Consider the following 20,130-nt stretch of genomic DNA (forward strand, 5'->3'; position numbering starts at 1 on the left):
CATTTTTATTTATCGAACTTAGAGAGAATCTTCATATATTTTACCATAGAAATCACATGCGTGGTCATGTGCCTACTGCTACACACTTAGCTGGGTGTACTATAAAATTTCCAGAGTATGTACTTATTGCTTTCTCTAAAGCCCCAAATATTTTGAATACCGAAACACATCTGCCCCCACGTGCTTCAGATAAAGGGATTCCTATCTAGATTTTGATCTGAGTATGAAGAATGAATGTGGAATAGCTTTCCCCGTCTCTAGACTAGTAGTGAGAAGCAGAAAGAGCAGACCCTAGCTCTCCTACAGTTATCAGGAACAGTAGCCATTTTTAAAATGCAACAGTGTATTTTTCTTATTTTTCAAAACCTCAAGAGGGAATTTCTATTAACAAATACAATATAATATTTTAGACTGCTTATTTGTGCTTTGATATATTTGCATATAAATAAACCAAATTCAAAATAATGTTATATAGCTAAGATACAAGTATATATGAGTAATATGTATTAGAAATAATCTCAACAATTGCTTTTTATCAAGCATATTATAATTGATAATTACTGTTCTAATTAAAAAAATAGCTGATAGATTTTCAAGGATTTTAACTTGTCTTGAAGCAAAAGAATAATTGAAATATTAATAACTTTGACATTTCTATTCTTGATTCAATTATTTATTCTTCCTGGAAATAGAGAATTTTAACAAATGGCACTACTTGATGTAAGTTTTTTATATCCTATCTCATGGAGCTAAAGAAATACATTAAATAAACTAAGGCTTATTAAGGTTTAGATCTGGGAGAGCAAAAATGAACATGTAGTAATTTTCTTTTTTTGACAAATACAATTATGGGGACTGCTAGACCTAGAAACTGAGGCTATCCTGGGAAATCTAGTCATGGAAGGTCACTCTATAAATAATCAGTTTTTTTTCTTAAAATTATTTTGGGTTATAAAAGTAACACATGCTTAATTCACAATACATATATTTGGCAGATATAGAAAAAACTGGAGAAGAAAATAAGACTCACTCATAATCCTTCCCACCTCCACCCCCAGAAAATCACTATTAACATTTCAGTCCATAGAAATAGTCATTATACAGGGTCTTCCCTCAGACCATGGCACCACTTTCTCCAATCCTACATGAAACAATTTGTAAGCATTGTAACTAGTGGAAATCAAAACGCACTCACCTCCACCACACATTCATAAACTGTGTCATCCAACAAAGAAACCTTGCAATGCATGTTTCTGTGCCTTCTGATCGACTTCTGGGAAGCTTTTAATTCTCTCTCTGCTTGTGATTCAGGACCTTCTTCTTTTACTTCTATTTTAGAGCACTCTTCAAGTCCTCCTTCTTCCTTAGTCTCAAAATCTGGATCTTCTCTGTGTTCTTCCTGAGCCGGCTACATAGCCATGACATCACCAAGTCAGTACTAAAGACACTTCACACAACATGCTGTACACATGTTTGCTTATAATATGGCTACCAATAAAAGCACTAACTGAAGAAAAAAACTGTTAAAACAAACACAAGTGACAATAAAATTAAATAATTATTTTCTATAAAACATATGATCTCTCCAAAAATCCACAGACTCTGCTAGTCTCAAAACTTTATGATATAAGGTAAAATTATCTCTTTTTTTTTAAAACTGGAGTGGGTAGCCATTCCCTTCTCCAGGGGATCTTCCTGACCCAGGGATAGAATCTGGATCTCCTGCACTGCAGGTGGATTCTTTACCAGCTAAGCCACCAGGGAAGGCTTCTGATATAAGGTAAAATTCTATCTTCAGGTAGAATCACATTTTTCAAATCAATAAACGAAGGTTTCAGGTAAACTAGAGGATACCAATCTGTTGCTCTCAGCACTATATATTTTTACTGGCTATACCATAATCTATTCTTAAACTCTATTAAAACTTAAACATCTTTGCCCCTTGCTCAATTCTAATGAGGTAGCCTTATGAATTGCAAAACAGGCTGTGATGTTTTGTGCAGTCTAAATTTTATGAAAGGCTAAGAGTGGTTCTTGACCAATTTAGAGCAAAAGGCAACAGATGTAGTAGGCTAACAAGTGCAAATACCAATGATCTAATTTTTACCAGGTATCAACCATGACAAATGCAAAGAAGATTCAAAGAAGCAAGAGACAGACTGAAATCTGGATCCCCTAGGGCAATCATTAAGTCATCCCAAAATAATACAGGTAAGTGAGACAACATTTTGGCATACCCCTTACTTTTAACACAATAAAACTGCTGAAAGATTCTTAACTAAACCTCACTAATCCTTTTCTTTCACAAGGAAACATAGTTGACATTTGAGAAGAAGGATTTAATTATTTGGCTCCTGCTCCTCCTGTATTAGATACTAGTGAAGTGAAGTTGCTCAGTCGTGTCCGACTCTTTGAGACCCCGTGGACTGTAGCCCCCTAGGCTCCTCTGTCCAGAGAACATCCTATCTGGCCTATCCCCACTCTACCAGTACTCTTCATGTCAGTACCCTGTTTGTTGCCTTCGTAACATTTATGACTATAAATAATTATTTTGTATTTACTACTTTTTTTGTCTCTTCCATTAGACAATAAAGTTATCAAGAGTAGGGATCGTGTTTGTTCAATAATAACAACAACAACAAACATTTATATGGAAATTACAATGGGTCATTATTGTTCTAAAAGCATTACTTATATGAACTCATTTAACCCTGCAGGGAGTGTACTATTATTATCCCCCTTTGACAAATAAAAAATTGAAGGCAGAGAAGTTAATTAGGTAGGATCACACAGTCAACAAGTCACATACCAGTCAGACTCCAGAATTCATGATCTCTTTGCCGTATTGTAGTTTTTTATTTACCAATGTCTGTCCAGCTTAGGGCCTGGCACACACAGTAGGTTTTCAGTAAATTTGTTGAGTGAATAAATTAAAAAGCATTAAAAATTGACGTGTGGTTTCCAAAAAACCCAAAGTACCCTAGATGAAGGCCAGTACAATCCTACAATGCAAACTCATTTTTATATAGAAAAGGGCCATTCAAACGAAATTCTACTATGAAATCAGTGAATGAGATTTTAGTTAAATCTAAAATTTGTCATCTGTTTCAACTTTAGTACAAATGTTATGATCTTTAGACAAAACAGACTAATCCTGATTCAAATGCTAACTAAAACAAGATAGCGATTTTTCAGTACATAAAGCAAAGAGGGAAAGGCAGCTAAAAACCTCTTGCAACTACCAGGCTTCCTGAAACATAATATAATTTAACTCCTTTGGTATTCCTAAAATTAATTAAATTAATGACACTAAAATATGTGGTTTCTCTGCCTTTACTGTTTATATATTTTATTAACCAAGTAATAATAACTAACATTTATTCAGTGCTTATACTATGTCAGGCAATGTCTCAAGAGCTTTACATATGCACCTTTTAAATCCTAATAATGCCCAAGTGTGGTGAATATTATTATCCTCATTGTAGCGAGGAGAAAATTAATAGAGCAAAAGTGTCACTTGTCTGTGACTGAATCTTCTAGCCATTTACTATAAATAAAACTTTGTCTTCAACCTACTTTCACTAATAGCAAATACATAATAACAACTTTATCCTAAATTTTACTTAGAACTTTTAATATACAAGCAATATTTCCAGAAATACATATATTATTTTTTAAATCTAATAAAACTATATAGCCCAAGTGTGAAACCTATAATAGAAACACACAGGACTTACACATTTTACAATGTACATAATGCCCACGTTTCAAAAATAAAATACTTTGAAAATAACTCTTAATTTGTAATTTATTAAGCCTGAAAACAAATGACACTCCTAGAAAATAGTTTGAGTTGCAGTACTAATATTTTCCCAAGTTTTTTGGACAGATGACCAGACTCATAACTCATTCTCAGTTTAACTACACTATTAAGCCTCCCTGCAACTACTATATGTTACAAAGGTGCTATAAAAGAGTTAAATTTCCTCATCTATATCTTACACTCTGTCAAAATATGATCTAGTTGTAGAAAACAACAAAGATAAGGCAGACATGGTTCAAACTTATTACCTACTTCTGGGTGGCCTGAATCTATCCCAAGGCTTTTATAAAAATTTCCATAAACGAACCATGTTTGCTGACAAATTATCCCATTTCTAATAATTCCACCAAAATGAACTCTAAACCACTTCACTCCCTTCCCCCTCAACATTAAAACTCCTGGACTGTTCCATTATTGTAGCAAAATGTAAATTCATTTGATACATTTCTTTCACTTTCTCTCTTTTGACTTATACAGTATAAGTCTCTTTTTTTAAGTCTTTACTGAATTTGTTAAACTACTGCCTCTGTTTCATGTTTTCGTTTTTTGGCCAGGAGGCACATGGGATATTAGTTTCCCCACCAGGGATTGAACCTGTGCCCCCAGCACTGGAGGTGAAGTCTTAACCACTGGACCGCCAGGGAAGTCCCCAACATAAGTATCTTGACCACGTGAATTTCTTTAGAGCAGAAACTCCAAAGCATCATGTTACTTATTACTAACAATACCTAAGTCAACTAGCTAGTAAGAAATAAAACCAAATGTTCTTGAAGGAAAGCTGTTTAACTTGCCTTCACCTCCCACTCAATCGCATACCCTTACCTGTGTTTCTGCACTGCTCAATGAATGGAGATCCAAGGATGGGTCTGTTTTGAGCTCAGGTTCAGGAGCTGCAATTGGGGCCTTTAAAATGATCTCTTCATCAAGACTGGCTCCAAATTCTATCTCTTTCTGATCTCCTTCACCTTTTTCTTTAGCTGACTCTACTTCTTTGCCTTCCTCCTCAGACACCTGAGATTTAGGCCTTTTGAGAAATGAGGAGAAGAGCCGTGACAGGCCCCTGTTTTCTGATGTCCGCTCCTTGTTCTTGGTCAAGTCTTCATGTGTCGGAGTGTCTCCATTAGATGTTTTCAGCTTCTGCTCACACTGATTATCTCCCTCAGCTGCTGCTTGAGAAGCCTCTTCCAGCTGAGTTTCCTGTTGACGGGAGTTTGTGGCTCCCTCACCCTCTTCCTTCTGTGGTTGGTGCTGTGGATTTTCAGCCTCAGCCACTAAACTCTTCTCTGTTGTCATGATGTTGCTATTAAAAAGAAGATGGCAAAGGGGGTCTCTTAGAAACAGAATGTGTTACTGAAGGCAAAACCCTCAATCAGGTCAAGTGTGACAGAATTAGTATTTTTAGGTATTTAACCACCAACAGACAGTGCTCTCGTCCATTAAACATGAGACTTTCCATTAAAGCACAAAAATATCTTACCTATACATCCTGGATAAATTATTAATGCTTGACTTGCTAAAGTTATGACATAGAGAAATTAGTTTAAAATAGGACCCCCTAAAAGCCAGCTTAGTGAAATGCGTATTTTAAATTCAAAGCTCAAAACTATATATAGCACAGTCTTATCTTTCCTAAAAAAAGATCTTGTTTATACACTATTCTTTGACAGCATCAATCTGCGGGTACAAGGTTTGTAGGAATTATCTGCAAAATTCTCTACATCCCAAGAGATGATGGGATTAAAAGATTCCCCAGCTCTTCAGTCTTATTGTTTATATTTCTCAGAATGCATATTAACAGAAATGTAGAATTCTGATCATTTGTTATCAGACTTAACAACAGCAATGACAAATATACAGTTAAAATAATCAGAGAAGGCAATGGCAACACACTCCAGTACTCTTGCCTGGAAAATCCCATGGACAGAGGAGCCTGGTAGGCTACAGCCCATGGGGTCGCAAAGAGTCGGACACGACTGAGCGACTTCACTCCACTCACTTCACTCACTTCATACTTTATCACTGGAGAAGGAACTGGCAACCCACTGCAGTATTCTTGCCTGGAGAATCCCATGGACTGAGGAGCCTCGCAGGCCATGGTCCATGGGGTCACAGAGAGTCGGACATGACTGAAGTGACTGAGCAATTTTTCCTTCTGACAAATATGATTTAGAATACTCATCATTTTTAAGAGCAGCAGTGAACTATTATGAGAGAAAAATAGAGAAATAATAGAGAAAAAAATAAAGATGCAAAATAGAGAAGAAAATATTGATTAGAAAGCAAATATTGATTCAACTGTAAGAGAAGAGAAAGCAGCTGCAGGCCTCACATATTTCAAACTTGTTGGTTTCTAGTCTCTCTCAAAACTCCCAGTACTATTAGTCAAGTCGCATAATAATGCCAAAGAGTAATGTCACTAAAGGGTAACCACCACACCAGGGAACCATTGAGCAGTGAAGTTGACTAATAATGAGCTTACATTTTGGTTCACTGCTATACCTAAAAGTGCTCCACTCAAAAAGCAGTGTTTACATTGTCTTTGCTTCTGCTCCATGCTGTTTAGATGAAGTAATTTAATTCGGATGCTAAAAATCTGAACTGACGAACCATATTTGGCACATTCCGTCCTCAGACCCTTTACACTTGCTGTTCTCTCTATGATGTTCCACTCCTGGATATTTGAAAGCAGGTCCCTTCTCATCATTACTGCCTCTGATCAGATGTCACCTCTTTAGAAAGGATTCTCAATCATATCCTATCTAAAATAATGGCCCTACAGATGGTCTCATAGCTGCTGCTGCTGCTAAGTCGTGTCAGTCGTGTCCAACTCTGTGCGACCCCATAGACGGCAGCCTACCAGGCTCCCCTGTCTCTGAGATTCTCCAGGCAAGAACACTGGAGTGGGTTGCCATTTCCTTCTCCAATGCATGCAAGTGAAAAGTGAAAGTGAAGTCACTCAGTTGTGTCCGACTCTTAGCGACCCCATGGACTGCAGCCCACCAGGCTCCTCCATCCATGGGATTTTCCAGGCAAGAGTACTGGAGTGGGTTGCCACTGCCCTCTCCAGGTCTCATAGCATTTATTACTATTTACAATTATCCTGTTAACTTGTTTACTGGTTTTTGTCTTCTTTCCCCCCAGCTAAAATTTAAGTTCCATGAGGACAGAATAGTACCTGGCACATTACAGGTATTTAAAAAGTCTGTTGAATAAATTAATTTCGATTGAATATACCTGACAAAAACTGCAAAGATGTTCTCTAAATTATTCAAGTAAACCTACTTCAAATGCACAGGTTCTATGCTAGGGATACAACAGTAAACAAGTAGGTCTATGTCATCATGGAATTTATAGTCTTGATTCAACTTTAATCAGTATAATTAAAGAATATTTAACAGAATTCTTATTTACAATGAGTGAAATCTAAATAATTGTGTATAAGTGGAACAAAGCAGTGAAAAGGGAAGGAAGCTAATGGCATCAAACACTATTTCTGTGTCAGGCTCTGGGGTCAGGGACATTATGTACATTATTTAAAGTAAGCCTTTCAATAACCCTGAAAGAGAAAGTGGAATTGCTTAATCTCATCATTGAGGAAACAGACTCAGAGTAAAACTGGCCCAAGGTCACACTGATAGTAGGTGACAAACCACTGTATTGAAATAAATAAAGGTATATTAATAAAAGGAAAAGCCTTTATGTGAGATCTTACTGCTGATCTACTCAAATTATTCTATTTTGAGCATTAAAAATATTTTTAAATAATCAAAATATTCACAGAAGCATATTCTCCAGTTTCATCTATCAAGTCATCAAAACTACTCTGAGCTAACAAAAAACACAACAAAGTCTTTATAAACACTACTTAAACATTTACCAACCAATGTATATTCTGAATTTGCTACCCTTGAGTGAGGTACACTTGTCTTAATTTCTCCTTATATTAGGAGTAGGCAATTGATTTTTCCAAGGTTCTTTTTCTTAATCTCAAAATAATCAAACTTGACCCAGAGAGAAAACGTGAATATCAAACCACCAGTTACTCTCAAAGAGTTATGATTTGATTTGAGAGTCCCAATTTACTTCAAACTTCCTTTGCAAAAATAAACAAGAGGACAGGCTGAGGATTGAGCACTATTTTCCACGGATTTTGCATATGACTTTATCATTCATCTTACTGAAAAGACACAGAAACCACTTCTACATTGAAATGTTCCTACACAACAAACTTTACAACAAGGTCTCTCACAAAGATCCATTAAAAGTTATAAATCTTTCGTGAACGTTTTAGCAGACATGAAAATCGCTTAAATTCAATTCTAACAATCTTTTACTTGTATTTTTCAATAAATAAATAGTGTTTTTCTTGTGTTTTCAATTTTTTATCTTTAAAAAAACAGAAAAGATCTTCTAAGTATACTCCTATAATTTCTTTCCCATGAAAAGATGTCATCTCAAAGTAGCTGAATGAGTATGAGTACTCAATTGTTTAAAACACCCACACGGTTACAATTTGTATGCTATATGTGTGGTTGTTAAATTTTAATGTGTGCTGAATCACCCAGTAATTTTAAAATACAGATTCTGATTCAGCAGGTCTGAAACAGGGCCTAAGACTCTACGTTTTTAATGAGCTCCTAGATATTGCCAATGCTGCTGGCCCACTGACCACACTTTGAGTAGCAAGGCAGAGAAAACTATTATTTCTTTGGAAACATACTCAAAATGTCTGAGAAACAAAGATGGGAGAAAGCTACCTTCAGAAAGTGGAATGTGAATAGCAAGAAATAGTTGATACAATAAATGCCCAACAAATGCTTGCTGAATTAATGAATGAATCAGCAAAGAATGCAATATACTATTATGTGTGGAAGCTGACCATTAACATGTTTTTAGAACTCAATTGGTATTTAATCAAAAGTTAATCGAATTTTTCTACCACAGATCTGTGGCAATTTCAAGTTGTCCATATAGCCCTGACACTTGACTACTTGACACTTGACTTTCTCCATTGATATGATTTCTTGTGAGGCTTCCCTGATGGCTCAGCAGATTAAGAATCTGCTTCCAATGCAGGAGACATGTGTTCAATTCCTGGGTGGTTAGACAACTCCATTGATATGAACCTCTTTGCCACATTTAGGAAGGAGTGATAAAGACATATGAATAAAGAATTAGAAAACAATATCTATCAGTGCAAAACCGATATACTTTGCCACACATAATTACACTCATGTTTTTTAAAAAAAGCTAAATACAAGTAAAAAAGAGATGAGAACACAATATAAGGAACAGGTACACAAGCAGAAGGGTAAAAGAATTCTCTTAGAACATACAGAAACCAACCTCAGGTAATATCATAAATGCAAGAAAACAAGCAGGAAATCAGACAACGCAGATTCAGCAGAGATGCTAAAATACAGTCTATACAAGGATAAATGGAATAAAATTAATTATTAATGACAGTTTTCATACATGTCCTTTCTAGCCATACACATATGGGTAGCAATGCACTTACTAACAGCCACAAAAACAAGAGGATGTAGGGAGGATAGGGGATATAACAACCGAAACCAATAAATCATGCAAGTATCTCCAGTTAACTCTGAGACTGATGAGAATTAAACAGGAAATAAATAGCAAAAAAAAAAAAAAAAAGTCCTACAGGCCATTTCCTAAAAGCTCAAATAAACTCATCCTGACAGATCTGTTACACACTCAGCCAGGTTCTTCACATTACAAAAGATACCATGAGTAACCAGGAAGAGAGATACAAAAAAGTCAAGCAGCAAAGACAGGATAAATGCTCTACAAACAGGCTCTTCCTGTGTAAATGATACTATTTTTATTCTGGATACAAACCAAAAGGAGCTATCTATTTATTTAATGTCAGAAAGACTTCTGATTTTAAAAAAGGGAAAAAAAAGATCGGCATAGCTGAGAAGACAGTGATGAGTGGTCCCATTCCATCGTGATCCTAATCCTTCAAACCCAAGGAATTATACTCCATCTGCTCTGAAAGATACACTTACTTTAATAGTGTACATCTGTTGACTTCAGGCAAATCAGATCTTCACAAACCTGATACTGAGCAGATTGCAAGGGCCAGACGACATCTTTCATTTTTTTGGTATCTCTTTCTAACAGTACAGTCAGTGCTCCACTAATGATTTTTAGGTGGAAAACTTGGCAAAAACACTACAATTTGGAATGACTAAGAAAATTTCCCTTACAGTCACCATTTAATGATAAAATTTAATTATTGGTAATACTCCTCAAATTAGTTCACTGAACATCTATCAGTGTTTACTAGGTGCTAATCATATAAAGGTTTTGGCTCAGCTCTTTGAGAGGGAAACAAAAAGGATAATATACAATTCTCAAGGAGATTAGACATATACACAAATAACCAAAACACAAGGTACTACTTGGCGCTTAATCAGGCAAGGCTTCATGAGTGGAACCAATTAAGCACCAGAGAATTACAATGTACTTGCAACTAGAGCGATCACAAGAAGTCTCGTAGAAACCGTTTTTTAAGCTGTGCTTTGGAGGATGAGTACAGGATGTCAATAGAAAGCAGCGTGAAGTACAAACAACAGATGAAATTCCAGATGAGGAACTGAACTAGCATTAGTAGAATACTGTAGCTATTCAAGAACTAGTTAAGCAGTCCAGACTAGGTGATATGGGACTACAAGGACATAAGGTTAGAATAGGTACAATTTAAAATGAATTCTAACTGAAATACTAGTAATAGTAGCTACCATTTATTGAGTACCTACGAAATATCATGCATTACACACTTTACCAGGTTATCCTAGAATCACTCTAAGTGGTAGGTGTTTTCATTTCCCAGATAAATATAAACAGGTTCTGGGAGGTTAAATGTTTTGTCGCAGATCACAGAATTAAACCATGTTTTAATGAAACTATTAATATACTACAAGCTGGTGATTCTATTGTCAATTCCCAGAATAGTGTCTGTCTTTCCAAATCTGGGTACTTCTATCCCACTGTTCTCTGCTAAAGAAACCCCTATCTGGAACCCTCCTACGCTGTTGGTGGGAATGTAAATTGGCACAGTCACTATGGAAAACAGTATGGATGTTCCTTAAAAAAACTAAAAATACAGCTACCATATGACCCAGCAATCCTACTCTTGGGCATCTATCCAGAAAAGACAAAAACTCTAATTTGAAAAGATACATGTGCCTTAATGTTCACAGCAGCACTATTGACAATAGCCAAGACACAGAAGTGACACAAGTGCCCATCAACAGACAAGTGATCTAAGAAAATGTGGGGGGTTGTAGCCATTAAAAGAATAAAAAATTGCCATTTTCACAACATGGATGGTCCTAGAGAATACCACACTAAGTGAAGTAAGTCAGAAAAAGACAAATATTGTATCACCTATATGTGGAATCAAAAACTAACACAAATAAATCCATACGCAAAACAGAAACCAACTTACAGACATAGAAAACAAACTTGTTACCAAAGGAGAAAAGGGAAGTGTGGGGAGGGATAAATTAGGAGTACTGGATTAACCAGAAGCTGAAGATATTAAGAAGAGGGGGCAAGAATACACAGAAGAACTATACAAAAAAGATCTTCATGATACAGATAACACGATGGTGTGATCACTAACCTAGAGCCAGACATCCTGAAATGTGAAGTCAAGTGGGCCTTAGGAAGCATCGCTACAAACAAAGCTAGTGGAGGTGATGGAATTCCAGTTGAACTATTTCAAATCCTCAAAGATGATGCTGTGAAAGTGCTGCACTCAGTATGCCAGCAAATTTGGAAAACTCAGCAGTGGCCACAGGACTGGAAAAGGTCAGTTTTCATTCCAATCCCAAAGAAAGGCAATGCCAAAGAATGTTCAAACTCCCACAACTGCACTCACCTCACATGCTAGCAAAGTAATGCTCAAAATCCTCCAAGCCAGGCTTCAGCAGTATGTGAACCGTGAACTTCCAGATGTCCAAGCTGGATTTAGAAAAGGCAGAGGAACCAGAGATCAAATTGCCAACATCCGCTGGATCATCGAAAAAGCAAGGGAGTTCCAGAAAAACATCTATTTCTGCTTTATTGACTATGCCAAAGCCTTTGACTGTGTGGATCACAATAAACTGTGGAAAATTCTGAAAGAGATGGGAATACCAGACCACCTGTCCTGCCTCTTGAGAAACCTGTATGCAGGTTAGGAAGCAACAATTAGAACTGGGCATGGAACAACAGACTGGTTCCAAATCAGGAAAGGAGTACATCAAGGCTGTATATTGTCACCCTGCTTATTTAACTTATATGCAGAGTACATCATGAGAAATGCTGGGCTGGATGAAACACAAGCTGGAATCAAGATTGCCGGGAGAAATATCAATAACTTCAGATATGCAGATGACACCACCCTTACGGCAGAAAGCGAAGAAGAACTAAAGAGCCTCTTGATGAAAGTGAAAGAGGAGAGTGAAAAAATTGGCTTAAAGCTCAACATTCAGAAAACTAAGATCATGGCATCCGGTCCCATCACTTCATGGCAAATAGATGGGAAAACAGTGGAAACAGTGGCTGACTTTATTTTTGGGGGCTCCAAAATCACTGCAGATGGTGACTGCAGCCATGAAATTAAAAGACACTTACTCCTTGGAAGGAAAGTTATGACCAACCTAGATAGCATATTAAAAAGCAGAGACATTACTTTGCCAACAAAGAACTGTCTAGTCAAAGCTATGGTTTTTCCAGTAGTCATGTATGGATGTGAGAGTTGGACTATAAAGAAAGCTGAGCACCAAAGAATTGATGCTTTTGAAGTGTGGTGTTGGAGAAGACTCTTGAGAGTCCCTTGGACTGCAAGGAGATCCAACCAGTCCATCCTAAAGGAAATCAGCTCTGAATATTCATTGGAAGGACTGATGCTGAAGCTGAAACTCCAACACTTTGGCCACCTGATACGAAGAACTGACTCATTTGAAAAGACCATGATGCTGGGAAAGATTGAAGGCAAGAGGAGAAGGGGGCAACAGAGGATGAGATGGTTGGATGGCATCACCAACTCTATGGACATGAGTTTGAGTAAGCTCCAGGAGTTGGTGATTGACAGGGAAGCCTGGCGTGCTGCAGTCTGTGGGGTGGCAAAGAGTAGCACATGACTGAGTGACTAAACTGAACTGGATTAACAGATACAAACTACTACGCAAAAAATTAGATAAGCAACTATATAACACTGGGAACTATATTCAGTACCTTTTAATAATCCAAAATGGAAAATAAGCTGAAGAAAAAATATACATATAACTGAATCACTTTGCTGTATACCTGAAACTAACACAATATTGTAATTCAAGTACACTTCAAGAAGGAGGAGAAGGAAGAAAGGAGGAAATTCCTATCTGTTAAGAATTTATGGACAGGCTTTCAATCTGGCCAAGACTACCCCTATTGCCACCAATTTCAAGTTCACAATATACGTACATATTTCTCTTCCCATGGAGTGTATGTGAAGATGGAATGGGGAGACAAGGAAAGACAGACAAAGAAAACAGATTATGAAAGGACTTGAATATCAGGTGAAATAGTTCAGACTTGATTCTGAAGGCAGTGGAGAACCATTGTACATTTTTAAACAGGGAAGCGGGTAAACAAAGTGGAAGCAGGACAGACCTAGAAGCAGAGAGAAGCTCAACAAATGACTGGGTAAATTCAGGTTATCAGTGAATAAATTCACAATGGGTATCCCTAGGGAAGCTGAAACCAATCCTGAACAGATAAACTTGAAAAGCCTTGCAACTGCCCTTAGTTCCTCTAGCTTGTTCTCATTAGCATGTTTCTCAATAACACAGGCAATTTCATGTCTGAGCCTGAAGGCATTTTTATAACACTTCATTGACCCACTCTGATAAATGGCTTAACAGAAGAGGTCTAGCACTAGAACCAAAAGAGAAAAGAAGTGAGATGGATATCTCACAGGCATCTTCAATACATGTCCAAAACTAAACTCTTGGATTCTTTTTCCTATACCAGGTTCAAACATACCATCCGGATGCTCTAACCAGAAAACCTAAGTGTCATCCTTGGCTCAGCCCCCTCCATTTCCCTTCCCAGTCAAGTCCATCTGTTAGTCCTATAACCTCCCAAACAGATTTAGAATTAGTCCATTTTCCACCTTCTACACCACTATCACATTTGTGCGAGCCTCCTTCACTTCTCCCTGTATGATCTCAACAACCTCACCTTGTTCCATCTTCCTCCTGGCATCTATTCTATGGTCACACTAGCCAAGCGCTTTCCTGGCTAAAGTCATTTGTGCATGCCATTTCCTTGGACTGGAATGCACTCCACCTCCTGCAATAAATCTGGTTTCTTCTTATACCCTGTGATTCAGCTTGAATAATTCCTCATCAAAACAACCTACCTTGACAGCCCTAATGTCTACATAAGTCTGCCCATAAGTCCCTTCCATAGTTCTCTATCCCAGTACCTACTCACTTCCTTCACAGTCCTCCTCTCAATGTATACAATCATCCTTGCCATTTACCTGTTTAATGTCTGTCTGCCCCACTCCAGCACCTCCAGCCACACTGTAATAGCCCTGACAGAAGGGCTGTTTTCTCTTCCATGGTATACTTAGTACCTAAAACAGGAACTGGTGCTGCTACCCAGCATAGAACCTAGGACTCTGAACAGAACCTAATACCTAGCACAGAACACTGTAGATACTCAATGAACATTTGTTCAGCAAATGGATAAATAGGAAAAATAATAACTTAGGTTTGTTCAGTTGCTAAGTCGCGTCCCCATGGACTGCAGACTCTTTGTGACCCCATGGACTGCAGGATGCCAGGCTTCCCTGTCCTTTACTATCTCCTGGAGTTTGCTCAGATTCACGTCCACTGAGTCGGTAATGCTAGCTAACCATCTCATACTCTGGCACCTCCTTCTCCTTTTGCCTTCAATCTTTCCAAGCATCAGGATCTTTTCCAGTGAGTCAGCTCTTCTCATCAGGTGGCCAAAGTATTGGAGCTTCAACATCAGGTTAAACTTAGATTTAACCATATTAATTATACATATACAGGATGGAGGTTGTCCAATTTAACAATGAAAGTGAAAGTGAAAGTCACTCAGTTGTGTCAGACTCTTTTCAACCTCATGGACTATAGTCCATGGAATTCTCCAGGCCAGAATACTGGAGGGGTAGCGTTTCCTGTCTCCAGGGGATCTTCCCAGCCCAGGGATCAAACCCAGGTCTCTTGCATTGCAAGAGACTAACTGAGCCACAACGGAAGCCCACTTGAGTGGGTAGCCATTTCCCTCTCCAGGGCATCTTCCCAATCCAGGGATCGGACCCAGGTCTCCCACATTGCAGGCAGATTCTTTACCAGCTGAGCCACCAGGGAAGCCCAATTTAACTAATAGTTCATAAGAATTTTAAGGTTTTGATTGTACACACTCCAGCAGAGATAAAATCCTAAAGGAGCTAACAGTCTTTAGCTGCATTTCTAAATTTACACTGGCCAAAGAGCTCGTTTGATTCCTCAACATATATTTTCTGAGAATGTTACAGTACTCGAGGCAATATGACAAGCAGTGGGCTACAACAGTGAGAAAGACAAACATAATTCCTGACCTCCTGGCCTACATCACAAGGTCATGGAAAGTAACAGTTCTTGTTATATATATTACATCTTAAATCTTACATTCAGCTCTGGGCAGTTTAAGGAGGCCAGAGTCTGTCCAAAGAAGAGATATAAAATTATGATGGAATTTGAAACCATGTTATAAGGTAAATAATTGGAAGAAACTGGGATACTTAGCCTAGAAAAAGAGAATAGAGAACAGGGAAATGATTGTTGCCCTCACAAATTTCCAGAGTTGCCAAATTCTATGTGATTCCTAAGAGCAAAACTCAAATTAGTCAGTGGAAATTACAAAGACAGTTTTCAATTCAAAATAAAAGGAAGAGACTCCTAATAATTAGAGATACCTAATAATTAAATGACCTGCTTGGGAATAGTGAGCTTATAATCACTGGAAATATTCACTCAAAAGCTGAATGACCGTCTGTCACGGATGCCAGAGAAAGGATTCTTCCACTAAAGTGCGTTCTTGCATTAAATGACCTCTAAGGGACCCTGATACTGGGAAAGATTGAGGGAAGGAGAAGGGGGCAACAGAGGATGAGATGGTTGGATGGCATCACCAACTCAATCGACATGAGTTTGAGCAAACTCTGGGAGATAGTGAAGGAAAGGGAAGCCTGGTGTGCCACAGTCCATGGGATTGCAAAGAGTCAGACACAAGTTAGCAATGGAAAAACAAGGTTCCATCCAACACTAAGATTTTACCGATAGGAAGGAAGGTCAGGAAAAAAAAAAAGGGACATTAGAATAGTGATGCAATTGGGTTATTTTTTAAAAGACTATATTATAAAGTCAGACTTACTATTTGGGTTAAAATAAGAGGGGAAAAACCAAAAGTAAAAAAAGGATAAAAGGCCATTTTACTTCTCTAATCAGAAAACAGAATTCAGTAACATTCCTTCACACAGAAAGAAAACAATGTGCAAGAACTGAAGTCTCAGAAAATCTGCTAGAAAATAGTTTGTTTCCCAATAAAATCAATAGTTTGTTTCCCAATAAAATCAATCTCCTCAAAACCACAGGGAAAGTGTCTTTCCTTTGTAACTCAATTTAAGTATGCTATTTAGCACTTTTAGAAAAACAGGAAAACCATCTATGTAAAATATTAAAATGGAAGCTTAAAATATACAAAAGAATTTGTTTGTGATTGTTCTTTCATCCTCCCCAAATTATTTGGACCTTAAAGTACTCCTTATGTGAACTTTTCTTGCCATATTGAGTGAATCAGGAATGTCACTCAGCATGAACATGCTGTTTTCAACAACTTTATTTTTAATTTAAGTCATTTCCATGGTGACTAACACCATTGAACCAACTCATTCAAAGATATTTTTAAATAAACAAACTCTTACTCATCTCCTTCTAAGAAGACCAAAATATGCTCTTTACTTCCCCCATAGAATTCAAGCTTGTACTTAAGACGATGTCTAGACATATTCTAAAAGTGTAACACCTGGGCCCTCCCAGAAGAGTGCACTACCCTCATGATAGAGCAATCATGATAGGAACCACTGAAGATGTGACACCAAAACATTCATTTCCCACAGAACTGGGTTTTATTCCCTTTAATTGGAAAAATGTGTTAGCCATTCTGAACGGAGATCTTTATTAAATGGATTATATGCTCCCTTGTTTCATTTTTTAAAAAAAAACCCAGAGAACATATTAAATCTTTATTGACTTAGTCATCATTATGAACCTCAATTACTATGCAGAGCTAATGTCCTCAAGGACTAGTAAAGTTTATAGAGATGGTGAACTCTGCCTGAGGACTGGTGTTGGGGGAGCGGGCTATGTATGTATCTGCCTTTAACAGATTTCCTGTTTGTTCATTTGCAGAATTAACTTGTATTTCTTGCTGATGTCAAGATGGTCTGCCAATGAGTCGTTGTTGTTCAGTCACTTAGTTGTGTCTGACTCTTTGTGACCCCATGGACTGCAGCATGCCAGGCTTCCCTGTCATCACCATCTCCCGGAGCTTGCTCAAACTCACGTCCATTGAGTCCATGATGCTATCCAACCAGCTCATCCCTCTGTTGTCTCCTTCTCCTCCTGCCTTCAACCTTTCCCAGCATTGGAGTCTTTTCCAATGAGTCAGGTCCTCACATCAGGTGGCCAAAGTATTGGAGTTTCAGCTTCAGCATCAGTCTTTCCAATGAACACCCAGGACTGATCTCCTTTAGGATGGACTGGTTGGACCTCCTTGCAGTCCAAGGGACTCTCAAGAGTCTTCTCCAACACCGCTGTTCAAAAGCATCAATTCTTCAGAGCTCAGCCTTCTTCATGGTCCAGCTCTCACATCCATACATGACTACTGGAAAAACCATAGCTTTGAGTACTTTCCAACATTTCCTTTTCTAATCTGCTGTTTGTTAGTCTACCATTGATTAGGAGGTCAAATTGACAAATGTATTAAAATTGTGTAAAAAATAAAAGAAGTGCAAAGGAAGAGTAAGATTAATGCTTCACATTATTCACTGGAATAATTTAATCTCATGGATTTTGTGGTATCTACTTCAGCCCTTCAAATATAAACCTACTTCTAGGTTCCCGTTATACTGTGACTAGTTGAGACTGTTGGATGACTTTCAGATAAATCACACCAATATAATGACATTCTCTTTCTTTACAAGTAGAGATCAAGAGCCTTTAATACTGTTATTTATATAAAGTGTTACATTCATATAAACTCTTTTGGAAAACCAAAAACAAAGTAACAGTTTAGCCTGAAAATGTAACAGAAAAGGAAGAGAACTACTTAATAGCATCAAAAATCTCAGTTCAGTTCAGTTGCTCAGTCATGTCAGACTCTTTGTGACCCCATGAACTGCAGCAGGCCAGGCCTCCCTGTCCAACACCAATTCCCAGAGCCTATCCAAACTCATGTCCATTGAGTCAGTGATGCCATCCAACCATCTCATCCTCTGTCGTCCCCTTCTCCTCCTGCACTCAATCTTTCCCAGCACCAGGGTCTTTTCAAGTGAGTCAGTTCTTTGGATCAGGTGGCCAAAGTATTGGAGTTTCAGCTTCAACATCAGTCCTTCCAATGAACACCCAGGACTGATCTCCTTTAGGATGGACTGGTTGGATCTCCTTGCAGTCCAAGGGACTCTCAAGAGTCTTCCCCAACACCACAGTTCAGAAGTATCAATTCTTCGGCGCTCAGCTTTCTTCATGGTCCAACTCTCACATCCATACATGACTACTGGAAAAACCATAGCTTTGACTAGACAGACCTTTGTTGGCAAAGTAATGTCTCTGCTTTTTTAATATGCTGTCTAGGTTGGCCATAACTTTCCTTCCAAGGAGCAAGCGTCTTTTAATTTCATGGCTGTAGTCACCATCTGTAGTGATTTTGGAGCCCCCCAAAATAAAGTCAGCCACTGTTTTCCTATCTATTTGCCATGAAGTAATGGGCCAGGATGCCATGATCTTAATTTTCTGAATGTTGAGTTTTAAGCCAACTTTTTCACTCTCCTCTTTCACTTTCATCAAGAGGCTCTTAAGTTCTTCTTCGCTTTCTGCCATAAGGGTGGTATCATCAGCCTATCTGAGGTTATTGATATTTCTCCCAGAAATCTCAAGGCAGATACAAACAAAACATGAAAATTTCTACCTACAAAGGGGGTTTGGCAAAAACTATGGAACTTTTCTTACACTCTTGTTTTTATTTTATTATCTTAGAGAATTCAATCTAATAATACTTACTAATTTTAAACTCAAGACATTCCCTAAGATTTATTATACTGGCAGACTTCACTTTAGCCAGAAAACTACAGTAAAATAATTAAATATCAAATGTCATCTGATTAGAGTGCATATATGAATAAAACATTGGATCATGGCTTGCATTAGCAGATATTGTGAAGATTGGAAAATGTGCTGTGGCTGTCATCCCGTATTGTTAAATGTGAAAAATACACTACAGTCTATCAGAAGATAAAATGCTTTCTCATACAGTGTTAACACTGGCACAGAAACAAGATTCAACAATGATGGATTATTTGAAACAACCCACTATTTGCTAAAAGCATTCAGTAAAATTACTGACTAAGCTTGATGACATTTTTCTCTCTCAAAAAGGAAATGTCCTATTATTGTGTTCTTAATTCTGAGCAATACAGAATAACTTGTTGGTAACATGAATGTATCAGGAAACTTGGCAGAAAAAATAATTTGATAAAGTTTTTTTTTTGGCCACCCCAAGTGGCTTGTAGGATCCTAGTTCCCCTACCAGGGATAGAACCCAGGCCCCCTGGAGTGGAAGCATGGAGCCCTAAACACTGGACTGCCAGGGAATTCCTCACAAAGTTTTTATACTGAGAAAAGAGGTAGGTCATAGTCAAATATGTGAGCTTATCATAAACAAATTTTTATTTTTTTTAACTTATGTAGCTGCATTGGGTCTTAGTTGTGGCTGGCTGGCTTAACTGCCCCATAGCACGCGGGATCTTAGTTCCCCCATCAGGGATCAAACAGGTTTCCCTGCATTGGAGGGCAGATTCTTAACCACTGGACCACCAGGGAAGTCCCCATAAACCAATTTGTAAACACTTAAAGAAAAGTAAGGCATGACTTCATGGCCAAGGAATCTACAAGCATATAGAATTTGTAAGGATAAGGCAATTCTGGAAAGTAAAGTTCATGCATTACATTTCACAG

At 37.8% G+C, this 20,130-nt stretch overlaps 1 protein-coding gene across 24 annotated transcripts in view; it reads right to left on the reverse strand.

Annotated features, from left to right (window-relative positions):
- The window catches only part of EPB41 (erythrocyte membrane protein band 4.1), a 159,786-nt gene that overhangs the window by 94,658 nt on the left and 44,998 nt on the right, over positions 1-20,130 (reverse strand). For 17 of the 24 annotated variants that reach the window (XM_081586323.1, XM_081586319.1, XM_081586314.1 and 14 more), the window contains exons 2-3: positions 4,646-5,123; positions 1,196-1,408 (exon numbers count right to left, since the gene is read on the reverse strand). In XM_081586323.1, the coding sequence (XP_081442449.1) occupies positions 1,196-1,408; positions 4,646-5,116 (684 nt within the window). In that variant the 5' untranslated portion in view covers positions 5,117-5,123. Of the gene's footprint in view, positions 1-1,195; positions 1,521-4,645; positions 5,124-11,735; positions 11,819-20,130 lie in introns of those variants that run through there. The other 7 variants (XM_081586329.1, XM_081586327.1, XM_081586326.1 and 4 more) reach the window with 4 other exon arrangements.

Source organism: Giraffa tippelskirchi, chromosome 3 (assembly GCF_054371585.1).
Source record: "Giraffa tippelskirchi isolate mGirTip1 chromosome 3, T2T-mGirTip1v1.2.pri, whole genome shotgun sequence".
In the NCBI taxonomy this organism is placed as follows: domain Eukaryota; kingdom Metazoa; phylum Chordata; class Mammalia; order Artiodactyla; family Giraffidae; genus Giraffa; species Giraffa tippelskirchi.